Genomic DNA, 18,795 nt, shown 5'->3' with positions numbered 1-18,795 from the left:
AAAATGCTCTTTCATTTTTATCCTTTAGGACAATCAAGAGCTCTCCCGTCAAGGAAATACATAAGGTGTTAAATTTCCAATAGAATATTGTAATTGTTCACCTAACTGAATTTCAGTTTGTTCCCTATTTTTCTGCTGTGAGGTGGGTTTTGGAGAAGGTATCTCAGTCAAGCTGCCTCTTGAGGAGTGCAGATAGCAGAAAGAAAATTATGAAAGACTGAATCCCAGCTCTGTTTGGATAGACCAATAAAAATTGTAGCATATCACTAGTTAGGCAACACATTTCAGGAGGGACATTCTAAAAATATATTTTTAAGGTGTTTGAAAAGAAGTAACAACTCAACATATGCACAAAGGTAATTTTTCAACCCTGCAACCACGTTTATTTTTCCTGTTCTAAGATGCGAACTTGAGTCATGAAGTAAACGGGTAGCCACGGGCAAAATATTTTTATGTCTATGAAGACAAGAAAAGAGAACACAGACAGAAATAATTGCTAAATTTCCCCCTGTGGAATTGCCCCCATAACATATCATCAGAAATGTATGGTCAAGAGGATCTCACCATGTATATTTTATGTCATAGGGATTATTATTTTTACTATTTAAAAATAAAAGTATATGCCTGCTAGTGAAGTAGTGGTACTTTTGTGGCTGTTGTGCACTAAGGACCTCAGCAAGGCAGAGCTGGGAGAGAGGCAACAATTTTTATTAGAGCAATTGATACTGTTGGAAAACTCATTGGGATATCACTGTTTCTCCAGGAAAGGGCCAAAAGCAGTATCATGCGCCTAAAAGCGTATCTGTTTTCTTTCCATTTCTATCAGCTAATCCAATAAAAAGACAGGACCTCTCACCCAAGCGTAGCCTTTGTCTGCACACAGCCATTGCAGCAGCCTCTTTCTAGTTGGACCTGAATGCAATTCAAACCATGAGATGCCAAAATGCACCAGGAACTCTGCCTTTTTTTTTGTCAGGAGTTAAGGTCACTTGCCCTGCTTAGTTTTTTTTTTTTTCAGGCTTCCACCAAACTTGCTTAGAAGTCATTATAGGATCCAATTTTCTTTGATGACCTGAAAGAACACAGTGACACTACCCTGCTAACAAGCTTCCAAGTTCAAATATCTGATGGCTCATTAGAATTTAATTATGTTTTATGAATTCTCTTTATTGGAAAATGAAACAGAAACAAGAAAAAAAAGTTAGAAAAAAAAGACAGAAAAACATCCCCTAAGGAGCCCAGTCCACAGCCCCAAAATCTAATTCAAAGACCGTTCAGTTCTGCCTCAAGAGGGAAGCACTTTTCAATTAGTATGAAATTCTCTTCCTGATGATTAAGAAAAACTTACTCTGAGCATTCCAAGATGAACATGTATTCCCTTCTTTTCATTGCTTGAAACTGTGCCTTTGCTGCTCTTAATCCTCAATGTAATAGAAAAGTTACTTCTAATTTATTTTTTTAAACATAGTAGCAAAGTTTTGAGGAAAACGTTTTTACAACCTTTGTAAAAACTGTTCTTTTGTTCAGTGAAGATACAGGCACTGCCGGTAGGATGCACTCCTTGCTGAGTAGGAGCACAATGCCTAGGAACACCATTTACATTTGCTTACCTTCTGTTTTTTGGCCATCAGTGAGAATTAATCACTGCAAGGAACTTGGCAACAGTTCCTTGAGCTTGCCAAAATTCATGACAGATTTAGAATTTAGAAAACCCATCTTAAATTAATTTTAATTGCAAATGGACACTAGGGTGACATGTAGATCATATTTTGACATGGCAAAAAGCTTTCAAGTGCTTGATCATATGAGAAATCTATGGCATGTCTACAGTGCTTCTTATAATAAAGAGGCAGTCAAACACGACTTTTACTGAGAAACATGTGGCTGAAAATCCAGGGAAAAGAGTATTCTGAAACAGTGTGCAACACTTTCTCTGAAAGCCTTGAACCTACCTAGGGTTTCACACTTAAAAGCCTGAATGCAAACAAATGGCTCAGCAGACAAAGACTTACAAGGAATTTAGTTTGCAGGTGGAAGTAATTGCCTCCTCCCCCAGACTGCATAAACAAACATGTATTTTCATCAATGGAGTGTAATTTATTTCCACTGCTAACACAAGATAGACTGACCACAGCCTCTTCATTACCACAAAGGGGCAGAGAGCAAAATCCAACCTCAGAATAAACAGGGAAAACCTTCCCTGAGTTCCCTGGAGAGTATGTGCTTTGGCTAACATAGGATCACGCCTGTTCATTAATGCAGAATCAGCAACAACATTGTCGAGACTGTCTGTTTGAAGTTATTAATCTAACTCTACCTTCACATTTCATTTTGTTAAGTCCAGTAGGCTCAGTAGGCACTCCAGATCACTGAAAATAAGACTAGTTAAGGGACATTCATATATATGACTCTTTGTGCCTTAATAAGCCTACCAAGTCTGAAATGTTGGTGATTTTTAAAAGAAAATGCATTAAATATGGTGGAGTTATTATTATAATGATGACAAAGCCTTTCCTGTGTGTTTTGGATTGCTGACTACAGTTTTATCTTGATTATTTTGCAAAATTATTTAATTTTTAATGTCATTCAACAATTCAAAATCAAATCTTCTTCAGACATGAGAGAAATGTGCACTGTCCAGTCCTATAATACTACTGCATGATCAACAAAAAAAGTGTGCTTCCATTATTTTCAGCCTGTTAGGTAGGTAACAGGACATTCTGACATGGCCAGTTGTGAGTACTCAGGAGCATATTTTTTTTGCTGTTAGGAAACTACAGGGGTCACTTTTACTTCTTAATCTTGCAGTAGCTACATACAGAAACAACCCATTTGCCTTCTAGGGAGAAGCAGCTCTTAAAGTGCAGACACCTCTAAAGAATATTCATAGCGGCACAAAATCAGTGAGGTTGGAAGTGACCTCTGGAGGTTCCCATAAGTTTTTAAAATGTTGTACCTGAATTCCGTGTCAACAGGAGATTCTTTCTCTGGGCTGCAGAAAACAAAGACAAGGGTTTTTTTAGAAAAAGAAAAATTGTTTTAGACAATGCAAGTAATACCTTAAAGTAATATCACTATGCTATAATTAAAAGTACAACAAAATGACTGCCTAACAGAAATAAAACTCTCTTAAGTATGCTAAAATTCTGTACTCCATTATAGTGACCTAAAAAAGATACAGTTAAAGCTTCAGTTTTGAGAAGAGCTAAACAACCTTGTAGGAAGTATTCAACACCTATGAGCAAATGCTCAAGACCTCACATGACTTTGACTCAAAATACTCTCCATTCTGAGAACATTAAAAATGTTCTACAGGATGCTAGTACAACAAAACCTCCAGATACATTCCTAAAGCACTCAACATAATTAGGTTTCCCAGAACTTATGATAATGTAGGTAATTTTTTCATACAGTCTAACATTCTTTCCTGCTTTTTAATATGCTTGCCATACTGTTGTACATGTTATCTCACTGTTCACTGTCCATCCACATAACAGTTTCAAACATATGAATGTCTAATTCTGCTCATATTTCACATGTATTTCAATGGGTTCAAATGGCTTCACTTTAACTTGGCCCAGAAATTGCAGTCTCTCTCATACAGAAAGAACTGTCAGATCTCCAAGTATCCTTCACCATGAGGCTTAGTTGTTAGATACATGAAACTCTCTCTTATACTATACAGAAGTTTTGCAGGACTCAGCCTGACAATCAGGTAACAAGTCTGAAATATAAGGTAAATGAGAGAGAAGAGGCTGATAAATCTAAAGAAAAGGCAGTAGAACAGTTGGGGCATCTCAGAACCAAGAAAATATGCTAGTCAGTACCAGACACACAGTTTAGCATATATCAAGAAAAGGGACATCATATGACATTTTTTCCTCTGCTGATTTCAGTAACAAAGTTCTCACTGACTTGGCAGGGATAGGATTGTCACTTTTACAAGATTTACCATTCTGGAGGTTTGTGTGCCACACTAAAACAACAACCACATTGGAAAGCTTTGCGCTCAGTTGATTTGGTAGATATTCCCAAAATCCAAACTGAGTTACATTAATCAGGTAAAAATAATTTCCACGCAAGGATCTCTTGCCAACAGATAGACTAATCTACTATATGTCTCAGTTTGTGTGTCCCTAAAGAATGCTAGGTGTGAATATAAATGCTATGTGTTTAACATAAACTTGGGATGCAGAAACAGGAGAAGGGTAATGGGGAGAGTTTGCTTTAGTAAGTGGAACCTTTAAAGCAATACTTAATACTATTTTTTAAAGCGTAGCTTTAGGGAATAACCTGGTACAGAATTTAAGACAAAAATTTTCAAAAGCATACGGGAAAGTTCAGATACAATTTTCAAAATCACCAAGCAGCAAAGTTTCCACAACGGAAATCCAGCTCTTATTTTCATGAGCCACATATGTGGTTTCAAAAATTGTATCCTAAGCTAATTAACACAGTGAAAGTGTCACTGATTTTCAGAATTCTGACCATGGAAATCTTAAGCATGGATTTTAGAAACCTTTGGTTCTTTGTATCGCAATCGCTTTAGTAGGAAGAGCAGTAAGAGCATACAATACCATACCTGACATCTTCCCCCGTCTCGCTGTCAGAAGTACAGCTGCATCACAAATAGAAAGCAAAGACTGTTTATTTAAGTGAGCACAGGCAATCTGCCCCAGAAAGAAAAACTATTAAATTCCTCTTAGTGCACAGACTGCAAACAGTATTTATCACAGAGCTGCAGTGCAGCATCTGTTCCTTCTACACAAACTGACTTGATTTTAGCAGTCAAAAAAAAAAATTGGTGGCAGGTTTTTTTCCTTATAAACATTTAATTTGACTCAACAAATAAAATCACCTTCACTCTGTCGTGGAGGAGCTAACAGAACTGAGAATTCCTAGTGTGACAAGAACACAGTTCTGTTAAAAAAGGGGCATTTTCAGGGAAAACAAACTGATAAATTATGATACTGTATCTTTCCATGGCAGTAACTGCACCTCTGCAGCATATAACAGGTTAGTTCGAACCCTAAATGTCACCTTCAGTTGATTTGCAACATGCTGCCTTCTGTACCAGCCCTATCCTTGGGGGGATGTGTCTCTGTAAGTAAGTGTGGGCAGGTCTGAGGGACAGACAGGTTTTGTTTTCGCTGTTTTTGAATGTGTACCACTGTGTTCGCAGACAGAGCTGTTTTACAGCATGACTGGCCATACTTATTACTGATGCTAAATTCAGTTCCATTGGAAAAAAAATGAAAAAACTTTATGTCGAGTGGTATCACCAAAATCGAGGAAAACCAAAGTTTTCCATGGTTTAAAAAGAACAGTCTTCTTAACTTTATGCTCACATCACTTGCTTATAAATATCCAGGAAAGAAAAATATACCTGGAGTTTAAAAGGTTAGTTTGAGACACTTGCAAAAAGTTAATGCATAGTAAGCAATGGCCATATCTAAACTCAATTTACTGCAGAATTTGGGAGAGTCAGCCAGCCACTAGTACCTTTATGCCAAAGGCCAGTGCACTGAACAAAGCTTTTCTGCAGTTACACTCCACTGCTCTTTAGTGACCATGTAAACTCGGTGGCACCTTCTCTAAAAACCCATTAACCTGTTGCATATCATTAACTAGCAACAGGTTCTTTACAGAAACTATCAAGGGGCTGAAATAGGAAATATCTTTTCCAGCCCTTCCATGCACGGCACAAGGACCCTGAACAACAACCGTAAGTTCCTGCTTTGTGGAGCACCCCAAAGAAAGCCAGGCATCCATTCTACCAGGGAACACCTGGTAACATGTGACATGTAGTGTTTGTACATGACAGAGACATCCTCTCCATGGTGCTCTTCTACACCAGCCTGTGAGATGAGCAGAAAACTGTGCAGATCATATATTGCTACTCCATCAATGTAGCTGAAGAACAGCAGGGCCCCTGGAGGCCAGCACAATTTCCTGTGCTTACTGCAGCTGTGCAGCTTTGCTGCAGTTTCCACTCAGACACCAGGGCAAAGCACAACGCTTACAGGGCACGAATGATTCTCCAAGGGGAGCACGAGGTGCAGCAGCGCACAGCAACATCCTGACTACCTCTGTTAACCATGTTCTTTCACTACACAGCCACAGGTGCCACAATTTTCATATTCAAGTATTGGTAGATCAATTCCCCAATATGTGTTTCTGTACCGTACCTGGAAAAATTAATTCTCCGTGTGCAGTTGTAGTTCAGCTGTTTCAACCCACTTTTTTCCACTCTGACTTTGCTTTATCTCTTCTTTCCCCCTTTTCCTACATACTCTTGGAAATTAAGGATGCATTTATCTTCTACCAGTGTTGAAATGTCAAAATAATCTATGTTTGATAATGAAGTCTGGATCCAATTTTCTACGTATATGCATGTCTAAAGATGCACATATATGCCACTGAGATTTTCAAGCCTTCAAATTGCTGTTTCCAACTTAAAATAAAGTATCTGGATGTTTCTGAAAACTCCAGTAAACACGTTTGTGAAAATTGATGTAATTTTTAGGCATTGAAATAACTTTAAAAATACTGTCATTTGATGAAAACAGTCAAGTCCACATTAAATAGAAGAAAACCTACTGTTAACAGCCTTAGCACATCTAGCACTTTCTTCAAATTATAAGGACTCTACATTCACATGGGAGTATATATGTCCTGTTTAGAACAAATGACATAATTTTGCCTGAGCAAACTATTTCTCATTTAGGTCAATTTACTCCAAAAAGACCTACACTATAAACTGCTCTGTGGACCAGAACCGGGACTATTTCAAGTGAGATACCACCCAGGAGAAATTAGCATGGCATATACTATAATTATTTACTCAATATAATATAATATAATATAACCAGTCAAATCAATACTATTTACCATCTGTTCAGAATGCAAATAATGATTTCTCTATTTTTGTTAATCTCTAACCATATTATAAAATATTTATGCTGAGATGCTCTCAGCCTGCTTTCAACAAGGGGCAGTAATCTGAGCTGGATCTTCCAGACACACACTGTAATACAAACAACAAAATAAAATCCCAAATGAGCCAGTGCTCACTTCTGATAAGCTGCTTCCTAGCCCAGGAATAATCTGCATTTATTTTTAAGGTTTTGAAACAAATAATTTTTGTAGGAAACAAATAAAGATGATATAAAGTTAATCCTGTTTTATCAATAGAGCATGGAGGCACAGAGGAGGGAAATGACTTGTGCAAGGTTATCCATTAGACCAAGGGAAAGGCCAGGAATAGAATCCAGATTTCCTGAGCACTGAGTGACATGTCAGCAGGATGTATCCTCCCATCTTCATAGCTGTGACCTTGGAGGAAGGGAAGGGGAAGGAAATTTGGAATGAAATAATTCAGGACTACTCCATAATGTGAATGACTGAAGCCAACCATTCGTCTCATCCCAAAGAACTGTAACAAGGATCTTAATGATTTTGGTGATGCATTTAATCCCCTGAGCTAAGACTAAGAGCTCTATTGATTACTTGATAAGATTACTCTCCTTGAACTTGGGATAATGTTGCATGTACCTGGTCAGGCATTAGTACTTTCTTATCAAATTAAGGGAGCTTTGATCAGATAGCTTTACAGCACAGGTGTGCAGCCTACACTGACCACATCCATCATTCTGAATAGACCAGAGGACACAGCAGCAGCTCTGAAAGATGAGACAAAACATAATCTGTCTCAGCGCAGCCAGCACTTACAGTGCTAGGATTGTTTCTGCCACAAACCCCTTTATACGTACCTGACAGATAGCAAAGCAAACGTGATAACAACTGAATTTTACCTTGTGATACTTTGGCACATATAGAAGACATGAAAACCAGTTCTGACCTTTACACTGTAGTGAAGTACATACTTCTAAACATGTGCTATTTAAAAACACAGTCTGATCAGAACCATTGTGTCATCTGCTTTAGTTTAGCATCAGACATTCAAATTACACTTCTTAATCATGTTATGTCATCTGTAAAAAATTACAGCGTTGCTGAAATAAAATTAGTTCACCTAATAAGGCTGCATGGACTGTGTGTGGTTCCTCACCACAGTCTGACCATCTGCTTAGGGAAATGTGTTTTAATGGATAGACCACCACAGTCTGGAACTTTGGCTTCTGTTCTTGTCTCCTGCACCAGCTGAAGGGGTCACCTTCCTGAGTTTCATCTTCCCCACCTATAAAATAGGGAACCTTCCTTCCTTGTACTATTACTATTAAAGCATGTGCAATTCTGAGTAGTATGACTGGCTTACACATGAAGGCTGGATATAAATAATCTCTCTCTACAAATACTCAAAGAATTTGCAAGAATTGTTTAACAAAGTCAGTGCAGAACCCACTGGGTAACAATGACTCTCTGTCCATCAGAGTGTGTGGTCTCGGCACACAGTTGCACTCTTGTTCCTTCATTCCAAATCACTTGAAATAAATTAATTGCTTCTCTAGGTTCTTCTGCAATTTGTCAACCTTTACCTACAAATAATTGTATCCCAAAAGGGACAGCACAGTCTGTATGGCTAGGAAGTCTAGTAGTGTAAAATAAACAGGCCAAAACTGTTCACGCTTACTGATCAGACAGTATACTAGAGATGGCAGTAATTTACCACAAACCATGTACAGGAGTTACAGTATATGATACCTTCTTTCACTTAGTTTGAGGGTGAAGAGACCAAGTCTTAACAGTACAGCTGCTGGAGCTCAGAAGCATTTTTTTGACTCCCTTCATGGCCAGTACGAAAGTTAAACACAAGTATAGACCATATCTGGCTGTCACAGTGCAACTGCTGCGTCCCCTGGGGAAAGGTGGGAAGGACACAGCTATCTCCCTCTTGTCAAAACAGGCAGGATGCGCTGGGGGAGTACCCTGAGGTCACTGCCACTTGTAAAAATCTCTTCAATTTCTCAGGCACTAGACCAGTGCTGGGATGGAGCACATATCTAAAAGGATGATCCAGGGATCACTCCTGGTGAGCTGGCACCTCTTTATAGTTTCATTCAAAGACAGATGCTCAGGCCTGAAAGTACAAATGCTGTTCCGCAGCAGCACAACACTTCAGCTAATTAATTCTGATCGCAAATTAGTTACAATTTCACTCAGGTTATGTTGCTGGAGTGCAGAATGCACAAGTATGGTTATATATTCCAATTAACGGAACAGATAGCTTGTTTGACCCTGGCTGGGGGGTTCTTCCTGATGTGCTCCCCTACGGTTAGCATAAGGTTTTTGTCTGGAATATATATCTAACAAAATCTCTGACACCACGAAGAGGTTCCCAGGATAGATTTTGGCATTTTTCTGTATTACTACTCAACTCAAGCTTGAATTTTTAAATAGCACTACCTGCTCCAGAATATGTTCCCAGAGATCTTCTGCATCTCACCAAGTATGGCTAGCAAGAGAGATGACTTACCGCAGCCAACCTGTCCTACAATCATCGTTAGCTGACCTGTGGGAGAAGAAGACATAAATAAACTTCTGATTAACCACATAATCACAGTAAAGTATCTATTCTGTACATTTGATGTCATTTTGTACCTTGAGGGATTCGAATATCAATGTTGGACAATGCTGGAGGACCTTCGGGTGTCCAAGTGAAAAATCCATTTGTGATCTATGCCAAGATGGAGAGAAACAAGAAACAGAAAACCAGCTTTAGAGCTGACTTCTTTTTTTCAACATCAGAGACATCACGCCTGCCTTCATCACACTGAGCACAGGAACAGAATTAGCCTTTGCTCAAAGCAGGAGACAGATCTTTAAGTGACTGATTTTCTAAAGGCCTGTATTCTGATGTGCACAAATCTCTGAACTCAAATAAGCATGACAAATAAAAAATGACTAAAAATTCCTGAGGAAAAAGTTGCTATCTAGGGTTTCTTTAGTTTTGTTACATGTAAGATGGGCACATTAAATAAGTGAAATGATTATGATACCGTTAATTTATAGGCAAGGTCATGGTTTGCTCTCTGCAGAGCACTGAATGTCACTCTAGACACACTGCAGCATATACAATAATTACATGGTCCAAATTACAAGCAGATTTGCAGAACTTTCCACAGAAATTAGATGTTGCTGCCTATTACAGTATTTTCCTTTTTATTTCTGATAGAATTCTCAGATAACCCACACTTTGCTAGATACAGAAATCTTTTCATTGAAAAAGACAAAAAACAAGAAACAAAGACTGTTCAGGCCTTTAAACAGAGGAGATTTTCATGGATACTGTGAAAAATAGGAAACGGGAAACAATTTTAAAAGGCCTGTATTTATACAGGACCCTCTTCTCTCTTTTTTACAGAGCCACTGAAGCCTTCAAAGCCTTTCAGCAACACAAGGTACCACATTCTTTGATCTGAGTGGCACGGGACAATTTTCTCCTACCTTGGAGAAAAAAAGTGATACTGTTATCTTGGGAAACAACCTGAAAAAAGGAGCAAAAGAAAGTGCAGTGTTCCTCTCTCCAGATTACTGAAGGCAGCCAGAAGATCCTCTCTCAGAAAATGCCCCTCCATGGGCAACAGCTACAGACAGACAGAATTAGAAACTGCAGAAATACCCTGACCCAGGTGCCACCAGTGACAATGTCAGCAGATGGAGCCACGGATTACAGCTGGTCCTGGGTTTCTGCTCATTATAAAAACACTGTCCTTAGAGTGGTTACTGCTCTGTCCCCTCCTGTGTGACAGACTCCTTTGTTATTGCCCCAGGGTGTCTTTTGATCCAGCACCCTCATCAAAACCCTCTCTCAAATATTGCTCTTATTTTCCTGGAAGTCTATTCAAGAAGGATCCTGCACCAAAGCAGCACGTCAGATGACAGCCTCTAAAAAAAACCAAACCATAAAAGCACTACCAGTTGTCCTACTTAGTCCCACGAAACTGAATTATTCATTCTTTCATGTTGGAAATGCAAATGTAATAGCAGCCTTGCTAAATAAACAGTGTCATCACTATAACAACCATCACAATTTTTATTACTTCTTCCAAATTAAGAGCATCAGTCTTCAAAGTGGTGTGGGTAATTTTTCTTCAAAGAACTTAGGTCTTTGGGAATTAGTATTTAACTTCATCTTGAAAGGCTACTAGGAATTCTGAAAGAGGAAGACCAGTGACAAAATTATTTTAGAAATGTCTAAACCAAATTCTTTTTGGTTTTGTTCACATAGTTTTTCTGTACAGGCACTGGAAATGGAAGAAGAAGCCTGGCATACATAAAAGGTTGGACCAGATGATCTTTCGAGTTCCCTTCCAACGTGGGCTGTTCTATGTTCTAAGTTGGATATTTTTGTCATGAGAGCAGGGCTAGAGGGATATACGCAGTTAATCAAAACACAGAAATCAGTAGTCAATTACTAAAATGGAAGACAGAAAACAAATGTGAAGGTTAATCTCTAACATGAGCACGAGTGTCTGACAGTTCACATCAAGTGCTGGTTCTTGAATTTGAAGCTGCCATCAGAACACAAAAGTGACAATTAGTGAGCTACAATAACAGTGTTATTAGAGTGACCTTCATATCACCTTTACACAAAAATCATCTGGTTCTGTGATGTTAATGGGTCTCCTCATGTGAGAGCTGTAATTGTTCCAGTCGTCCCTGGCAGGCCTCTTGCGGTTGACAACCTTGAGCGGCTGTGCAAAATCAGAAAGACACAAATATGCAGTCATTGGTGGCTATACCGGCAAAATGTCCTGAACACAAGCAACCATGTTATGGCCTATACAGTTCAGGGTATTAAAAAGAGTTTTTGTAATTGCAAGAAATAATCAGTAGGAAATGAAAAAGTAAAAAAAAATTATTCTGGGTTCAAATTACTCCAGCCACTTCACCTGCAATTAAACATAATTACTCACCACTGCCTGGTATTTGCTGTGATTATCTGTACTTATTAGCTCTGAAGATTTATCATGCTCTTCTCCAATTTCTTCACTTGACAGGAATTCACTCAGTTTCTGCACACTGAAAGGGAAAAAATGGTATTACACCTCAACCTGGAATACAAAACTTTCATTCACTGCAATGTTTATTGTAGAGCATCCCTTTTATTATTTCAACCACTATCTGCTGTATAGTTTGTTTGTTTTCATTTTGTTACAAGTGTATGAAAATGTGCGATGAGAAGGTGCAAGGAAGGTGACAAAAACTGCCCTGTTGTCTGTTAACAGCCCTGATATTTTAATGGTTTCTGCAGATGCTTCTCAGGTTTTTTGCTTTCTGATACCACCAGAGAGATTGGATTCAATGATCCTTGTGGGTTCCTTCCAACTGAGGACGTTGTATGATCCTATGATTAAGCAGAAGATGTTTTTTCAGCACTTGGTGGGATGCAGACCAGCTACAACAGTAGCTCATTTTGAAGCCACATGCTGAAGCAGTTAATACCATCCGCGTCACTGAAGTGTTGCACAGTCAATCCTAATGAACGCTTTTAGGAACACTAGGAATCTGATGAAATCCGTACACCGTGAGATAAATTCAGCTGGCTATGATGAAATACAAAGTGAGGTAACATAATAAAGCAATATACCTTAACAGAACAGTGTTCAACAGATGAGATATAAAAAGAATTCTGACAACCAGCAACAAAATAGAACGCATAAAATCTTCCCAAGCTGTTTAAGATTTAATTAGCTAAGAGATAATGTGCCTTTATTTTGACATTTAAGAGATCATGACATCAATTTTGTCTTTGTACCTGACTTTATAAAATGTCTGTCTAATCTACTCATAGGGCCAGCAAATGAAATTTGTAAAGGAAGTGGACTGAATTATGCACTCAACATCAAAGGGGCTCAGGTAGCTGGAAATAAGTAAACTATCAGTCTCCAAAACGTTAAAGTGCCAGATGGCCTTAGGTTCCTAAAAACAAATTTATAGAGAAGCACTAAAAAAAATCTGTTTCAATATTTAGCCTTAGGCAAACCGTGGAGAAACAGGCAAATGATGCTACTGTAGCATAGTGATCCATGACTACCTGCTAGTATACAAATCTTAAAAAAAACCAAACAAACAAACAAAAAACCACAGCATTTAATTTGCATTCCACTGCCAAGCATTTCTGCATCAGGAGACTTATGTTCCTCCAAGAACCTTATGAGATACTCCATTGGTGTCAAACCAGTGCCTGCCCAAGGCAGCACAGGACAGCCTGAGACCAACTGCCTGAACAGCTGGCGCTTGTCCTGCAAGCGGAGATCGATACCACCTGGGTTCTCCCTCAGAGAGAACTGATTCTACAGTTCTGTCAACCTGGGGTGAATCTAGCTAGAGTAGCTACTGCAATCTAAGCAACTGAAAAGCGGGGGGACAGCTTTTTGGGATGGGACAGGAGGAGTACTAACTCAGTTTATGCTCAGTGCTGGACCAAAATTTCTTAATGGGAAGGTCTGTTAAATCAAAGGAAGAAATCAGAAGTCCCACCACTAGACATATTTATATCTATTTGCATAAAGCTCTGGAAAACAGGGCTAGGAATTATCTTGCATTTATGTTCAGTGAACCAGATATTTAAAAGAACATTTTAAATGTCTTTAAATGAACCAGATTATGGTTTAGATGCCACCCATATGGAGCTGCTTTGCACCTGCACCTACATTCTTTATAGGAAAATTACTCTGACATAATAATAATTGCTCTGAAGGTCTAAAGAGCAGATAGAAAAGTCACCCGTATGTCTGCTCTGGGGTCTAGAGGGAGAAGAAGAGAAGACAGCAAACATATGCTTGGACCATGCACACCCAAACAAGACCATGTCTCTATTAAGCCATTCAATAATTTGATTTTTGCTCTCTGGTTGTGTATCAAGGTGGCTGTATTCCAAGTGTCAAGACTTCTCTCTGCAAGCCCTTTGCCCAGTGCTCTGCTTAATGCTGGAATTGCTTTTCCTGTGGCAATTACCAAGAAAACACAGTTGCGCTGTGAGAAAATCTTTTGTTAGAGGCAGCAACTCATATTTCAGGATGGCACACCGTTCTACACTCATAAAGAATAAAAAAGTACGTTCTCTGCAGAGTTCTTGCTGACATTGCAATTTCACTGGTATTCCAATATCTCCATGGGGGACCTTATATTTAAGCTGCAGAATAGACGTATTGATTAAAACATGGTTATTTGCACAGCTGACTGAAAAAGCGATTTCATATTAAACCCAGTAAGATACATAACACCACTCTTGCTACTTGACCTTTGCTGATGGAAAATGGTACACTGTAGCTTTGTCCTTGAAGACCTCAGATTTCAGAAATACATCAACTGGCTGCTTAGTTTTAATTTTCAATGGCACAAACACTTTTGAAAAAAAAAAACTTTCCAAAGATATAACAGAGTTTCTCATCTCCCTAAAGAATTTTAACAGTTCTCCCTCTCAGAAGCAAACACCCTGGCCCTGTAACTTAGAAAGTTTGCAAGGGCCCAATGTGGAACAGAAGCTTTGTAATGAGTCAGTTGTTCTGCTAGCATCCATGACAATCCATGGGGATGCTTTGCAGCTGGGCACATGTGTAATGATAAAAGATACTGACAACCTTATTTGTGGAGCATCAGAGACTACAGCCAATATCAGCATAGCAGGGATTCTGAAGGACCTGAGATGCAAAGCCAGTAACACCCTCTTAGTATCCTGTATGTGCTGGTTTCACTGCTGTATCATCTTCACTTAGTTCCTCTTTGTCTCTATGGGAGAAGCTGTCTCATGTCCTTGCTAAAACCAATTAGAATATCTCAGCCTAAAGAAATCTGAAGTACAATTTCAACAAGTTAACTTACCTTTACCCAATCTTACTGTTCAGCTGCTTGTTAGAGGAAAGGCGTAACAGCAGGACAGAGTTATAGCAAGTAAACATTAGTTGTGCTCAATTAGCACTAACAATTTTCTAATAACTGTCTGCTTTTTCACTTTTACCAAACTATTAAAGCAAGCATGTGTTTGCATGAGCTGAAAATATCTGGCACATGCTTCCAAAATATTTCAGAGAAGGATGGACTGCTCAGAAGGCACATGTAGAGTGGCAGCAGCAGCACTAGGAACAATGCACTCTGGAACACTACCTGGGTCACTGCGATGCAGAGAGCCAGGAACACAAGGATCCCATCAACTTTGTTACGGAGGCTGAACTGCGGGATTCTTGTCTGCACTACAAACGGCAAGAAGAGAACTACAGAATAACTCATGAACAACTGCCTGGCTAGCAACAATTAATACTTGGTGGATACTAACCGCTTTAGACTTGTTCCTGCACCATTAACAGTCACACAATTCATTTACAAATAAATCCTTAGACAAGCCAAAATAAATGTCCATTACCATTGGTAGTGCAGGCCCCCAGATACTTTGCTGGCTGCAATCTTGCCATGACTCTAGGGACTACCACAGCGGCTGCAAAACATTTCATGCCAGCCGCTGATGTGCTCAGATTTCACACTTGTTAGGAGAGGGGACACAGCTGTGACTTTGTACTGTCAGAGAATCTTGAAACAGCGAGGCCAATTTCAACTTCCTGCTGTAGTCTCCTTTCCATCTCCAAAGTGACACAAAGGCAATTAAGCAAGGGCTGGTGTCCAATATCTGTGCCATAGTTTAGACAATCTCTTAGGACAGCTATATTGGAGGCCACAAGGACATCCTAATAAAGTAAGAAGCCCAAACTCTGTCTTCCTCCTCGATCAGTCAGGTAGAATTACACCACAGATGAAAAAATTAAGAGGTTTTTACACAAGTCTGTTGATACTCAAAACTCCCAGTGAAACATCATTTCTACTCACTGATATTTCAGTTTTCAAACACTCAGACTAACATGTTTGTAAGAGAGTAAAATTTAATCAAGTCTGGAATAGATATTTAGTCATTAACTTACTCCTACATTAAACAGTGATTTTTATTTGCTTTTTTTCATTATTATTTAAGTCTAACTTTCCACCAACAGGCAACCTCTCAGGCAGAGGTGTGGAGGACAAGTGATACACAGTGAAATATTACGCTTCTGTGATTACCTTTTTCAATTCTCCATCCTTGACGGAGAGAAACATTTGGGTGATTTACCAAATTCAATCTTTGGTACATTTTCACTTCCTTTCTTGTTACCACACATACGTTGCATACAGTACCAATATATTAATAGCTCAACTCATTGTACACAATGAAGTACTAGCTGTGGACCACAAAATATTGATTGTGACAATTCTGTCAGCTAAGAACTTGGCCCACATGGTACAAAACCAAGGGAACCATGCAAGGTAAAAAAACTGAGAAGCAATTTACAACAACAGATAAACAATCACAACATATTTCTAAACTTACATTTCGAAAATGAGCATTAGACATATTCTTAAAAGTCAGGGAGGTGGTAACAAAGTTATTAATTTTACAGTTCTCACCTTACTAATGCTTTGACAGTGGATCTAACCACACTGGAGAGCAGGAACAATGGAGACACAAGAATATGAAACAAGGAGATGGAGGCAAATGCCACGGATGGGGAGAAGTCAGCCTTTCTTGTCAGATGAGCATGGACTACAAATGTCTACAAAGATACAGACATCATCATCATCAGTGTTTTGCCATAAAGAAGGAAATGTACAAAAATTTCATTTTTCATAAGCATTTCATTTTTGGAATCTTAATTTATAGATTACTAACAGTTTGGGACAGAGCAGCATACGGTGTATTCCTGGCTGCTTCTAGCCACAGTTGACAAGTGGCCTTTGTCCATTCTTTCCCAGAAGAATTGCAAATGTGTAGCAGGTTTGCATCCTGAACTCCTCCTTCCTCATTTCCACATTGCTTATACTTAAAAATGCAGTTGTAATTAACACTACTTAGAAAAGTCCATACTTACTATAAGTACAGCTGCAATTGGTATTGCTGCATTCATAAAGACTGTGAAGGAAAACATGTAGGAACATTTAGAAACAATTTCCATTAAGACATGCTAAATGTTAAAATACTAGTAGCACTCGTTTACAATGGTATTCTATATGCTTAAGATAGGATAAAATGCACAGCTATATACAGGCATCAGTACATCGTTTTAAAATGCCTACAGTTTACTTCCCTTCATGTCACCCGAACAGACAGAACCCAGCAGTGCACTGGTGACTCATCTACTGTTCCTGAGCCGCAGCCAGCTCACAGGCAGTTCAGGTGAGGGAAGCTGAAGGTCCCCAGCCCATGACAGGCAACTGGAATACCTGTCAGTGAGAGGAAAAGTGTCCCAGCAGAGGCTGCCCAGGTCAGAGCGCTGGGACAGCCGTGCCGCTGGCTGCACTTCCAGCTCTGCCCCAGCCCGCAGCCCAGTGGCACGACCTCCTGGGAGAGCCACCAGCACCTGCAGCAAGGTGTGACTGCCCCTGGGGCACCACTTCTGAGGTGCGGGGCTTTGCACTCCCCTCAGGTTTCAGGATGCACTTCAAAGTGTACAGAAAGATTTGCAACCCTGCACTGTATCATTGACTTGGTTTATTCTTATAGAGGACTTACTCATAATCACTGCTGCTTTGGCAGGCTTGGCTCCTTTGTGAATGTTCTTGGGAGCTTGATACAGGTTCTGAGGGCATTTAAATGTGGTACAGCTTTGATTTCACCTGTGCCCTGAGTTATTAAAATGCGAACAATGAACCAGTTTCCTCCCTGATCTCGAGCAGTGTCTGTCTTGGTGCTCCGGATTCCCTCACCGTAGCAACTCATACGCTATAGCATTCAGAGGTTATTAAACACACAGATGGAGAAAAGCAAGCAAATACCATTTCTGTATAGGGACCTCTTTTAGATGGGACAGGAAAATGGGTTAAGAATGCAATTAAAAAAAAAAACAGTTATCCATCTGGGAGCTTGAGTCAGAACCAGAGCTACAGTTTTACCCCACATGTCTGTCCCCTCTTTTGCAACCTGAGGATATCGCTTTTCATTTTGACATTTGCTCAGTTTTGTTTCATGAAGCAAACAATAGAGGGAAATAATAGAATCTATAGCTAAAAATATAATTAAATTATCAGTACACATGTAACCAAAAATAAAGTGGCCAGCCACTTACTTTTTGTTTAAACTGTGCCTGACCTTTTTTCTCCTACTAGGTACGGCAAATGTTCAGGCAGTAAAAGCACTCCCCAGTCACTGCACCTGAAGTAGAGTGTCAACATTTGACCCACCAATGCTTCTGGTTGACCCTTGGCCATCCTTTTCTGGTCATAAAACCCCTGAAGAACTTAACATCCTGTCACACATTCCTTTTCCCTACATTTAGATCTTTAATGAATCCTGTGACATGCTTGTAAACTCTGTACTCAAGCATGAATAAAATAGCTGTGTTATTTCACGTAGCTCTAATTCCCTGACATAGGAGAGTGCTTGAAAATACAGGTATATTTCTTTATATATTACCAAAATAAAAGCTTAGCCTTTGAAAGACAAATATGCATTAAAGTCTTGACATGCATGGTTTACTCCTTCACGTCTGGGGAAAAAACAAAATTCTGAGGAAAACGTGCTGTTCTGTGTTGGAATACAAAGCTGTTTCAGTTCAGACTCTCATTTCTCTTAATGATCCTACTTCCTGCCCAGTTTTCCCACTTTGTATAAACCTGAGGTAGTTACAGCACATAAAATTTGAAAAAGCGAAGCTCACTGCCTGCATCTATGGACTACTTAATTCTATTAAATCCCTGTATCTGCCATTTGCCTTTGAGACTGCTGTAGTACACGAGTTTGCTTTTATGAATGAATCTGACGAGGGAACCTAGCAAAGCTGATAAACTTCTCAGAGATGGATCCTGCTT

General features: G+C 39.3%; 1 protein-coding gene across 1 annotated transcript in view; it reads right to left on the bottom strand.

The window, feature by feature from the left end:
* Positions 1–18,795, bottom strand: part of ABCC8 (ATP binding cassette subfamily C member 8) — a gene marked incomplete at both ends in the record, with an annotated part of 79,909 nt that overhangs the window by 29,131 nt on the left and 31,983 nt on the right. Inside the window, 8 exons of the mRNA XM_080345524.1 lie at positions 2,957–2,992; positions 4,583–4,618; positions 9,367–9,472; positions 9,562–9,637; positions 11,547–11,657; positions 11,880–11,985; positions 16,399–16,544; positions 16,860–16,900. Of these exons, the coding sequence (XP_080201650.1) occupies positions 2,957–2,992; positions 4,583–4,618; positions 9,367–9,472; positions 9,562–9,637; positions 11,547–11,657; positions 11,880–11,985; positions 16,399–16,544; positions 16,860–16,900 (658 nt within the window). The remainder of the gene's footprint in view (positions 1–2,956; positions 2,993–4,582; positions 4,619–9,366; positions 9,473–9,561; positions 9,638–11,546; positions 11,658–11,879; positions 11,986–16,398; positions 16,545–16,859; positions 16,901–18,795) is intronic.

The sequence above is a fragment of the Nesoenas mayeri genome, assembly GCF_963082525.1.
Source record: "Nesoenas mayeri genome assembly, chromosome: 5".
In the NCBI taxonomy this organism is placed as follows: Eukaryota; Metazoa; Chordata; class Aves; order Columbiformes; family Columbidae; genus Nesoenas; species Nesoenas mayeri.
This window is presented reverse-complemented; position numbering and strand designations above follow the sequence as displayed.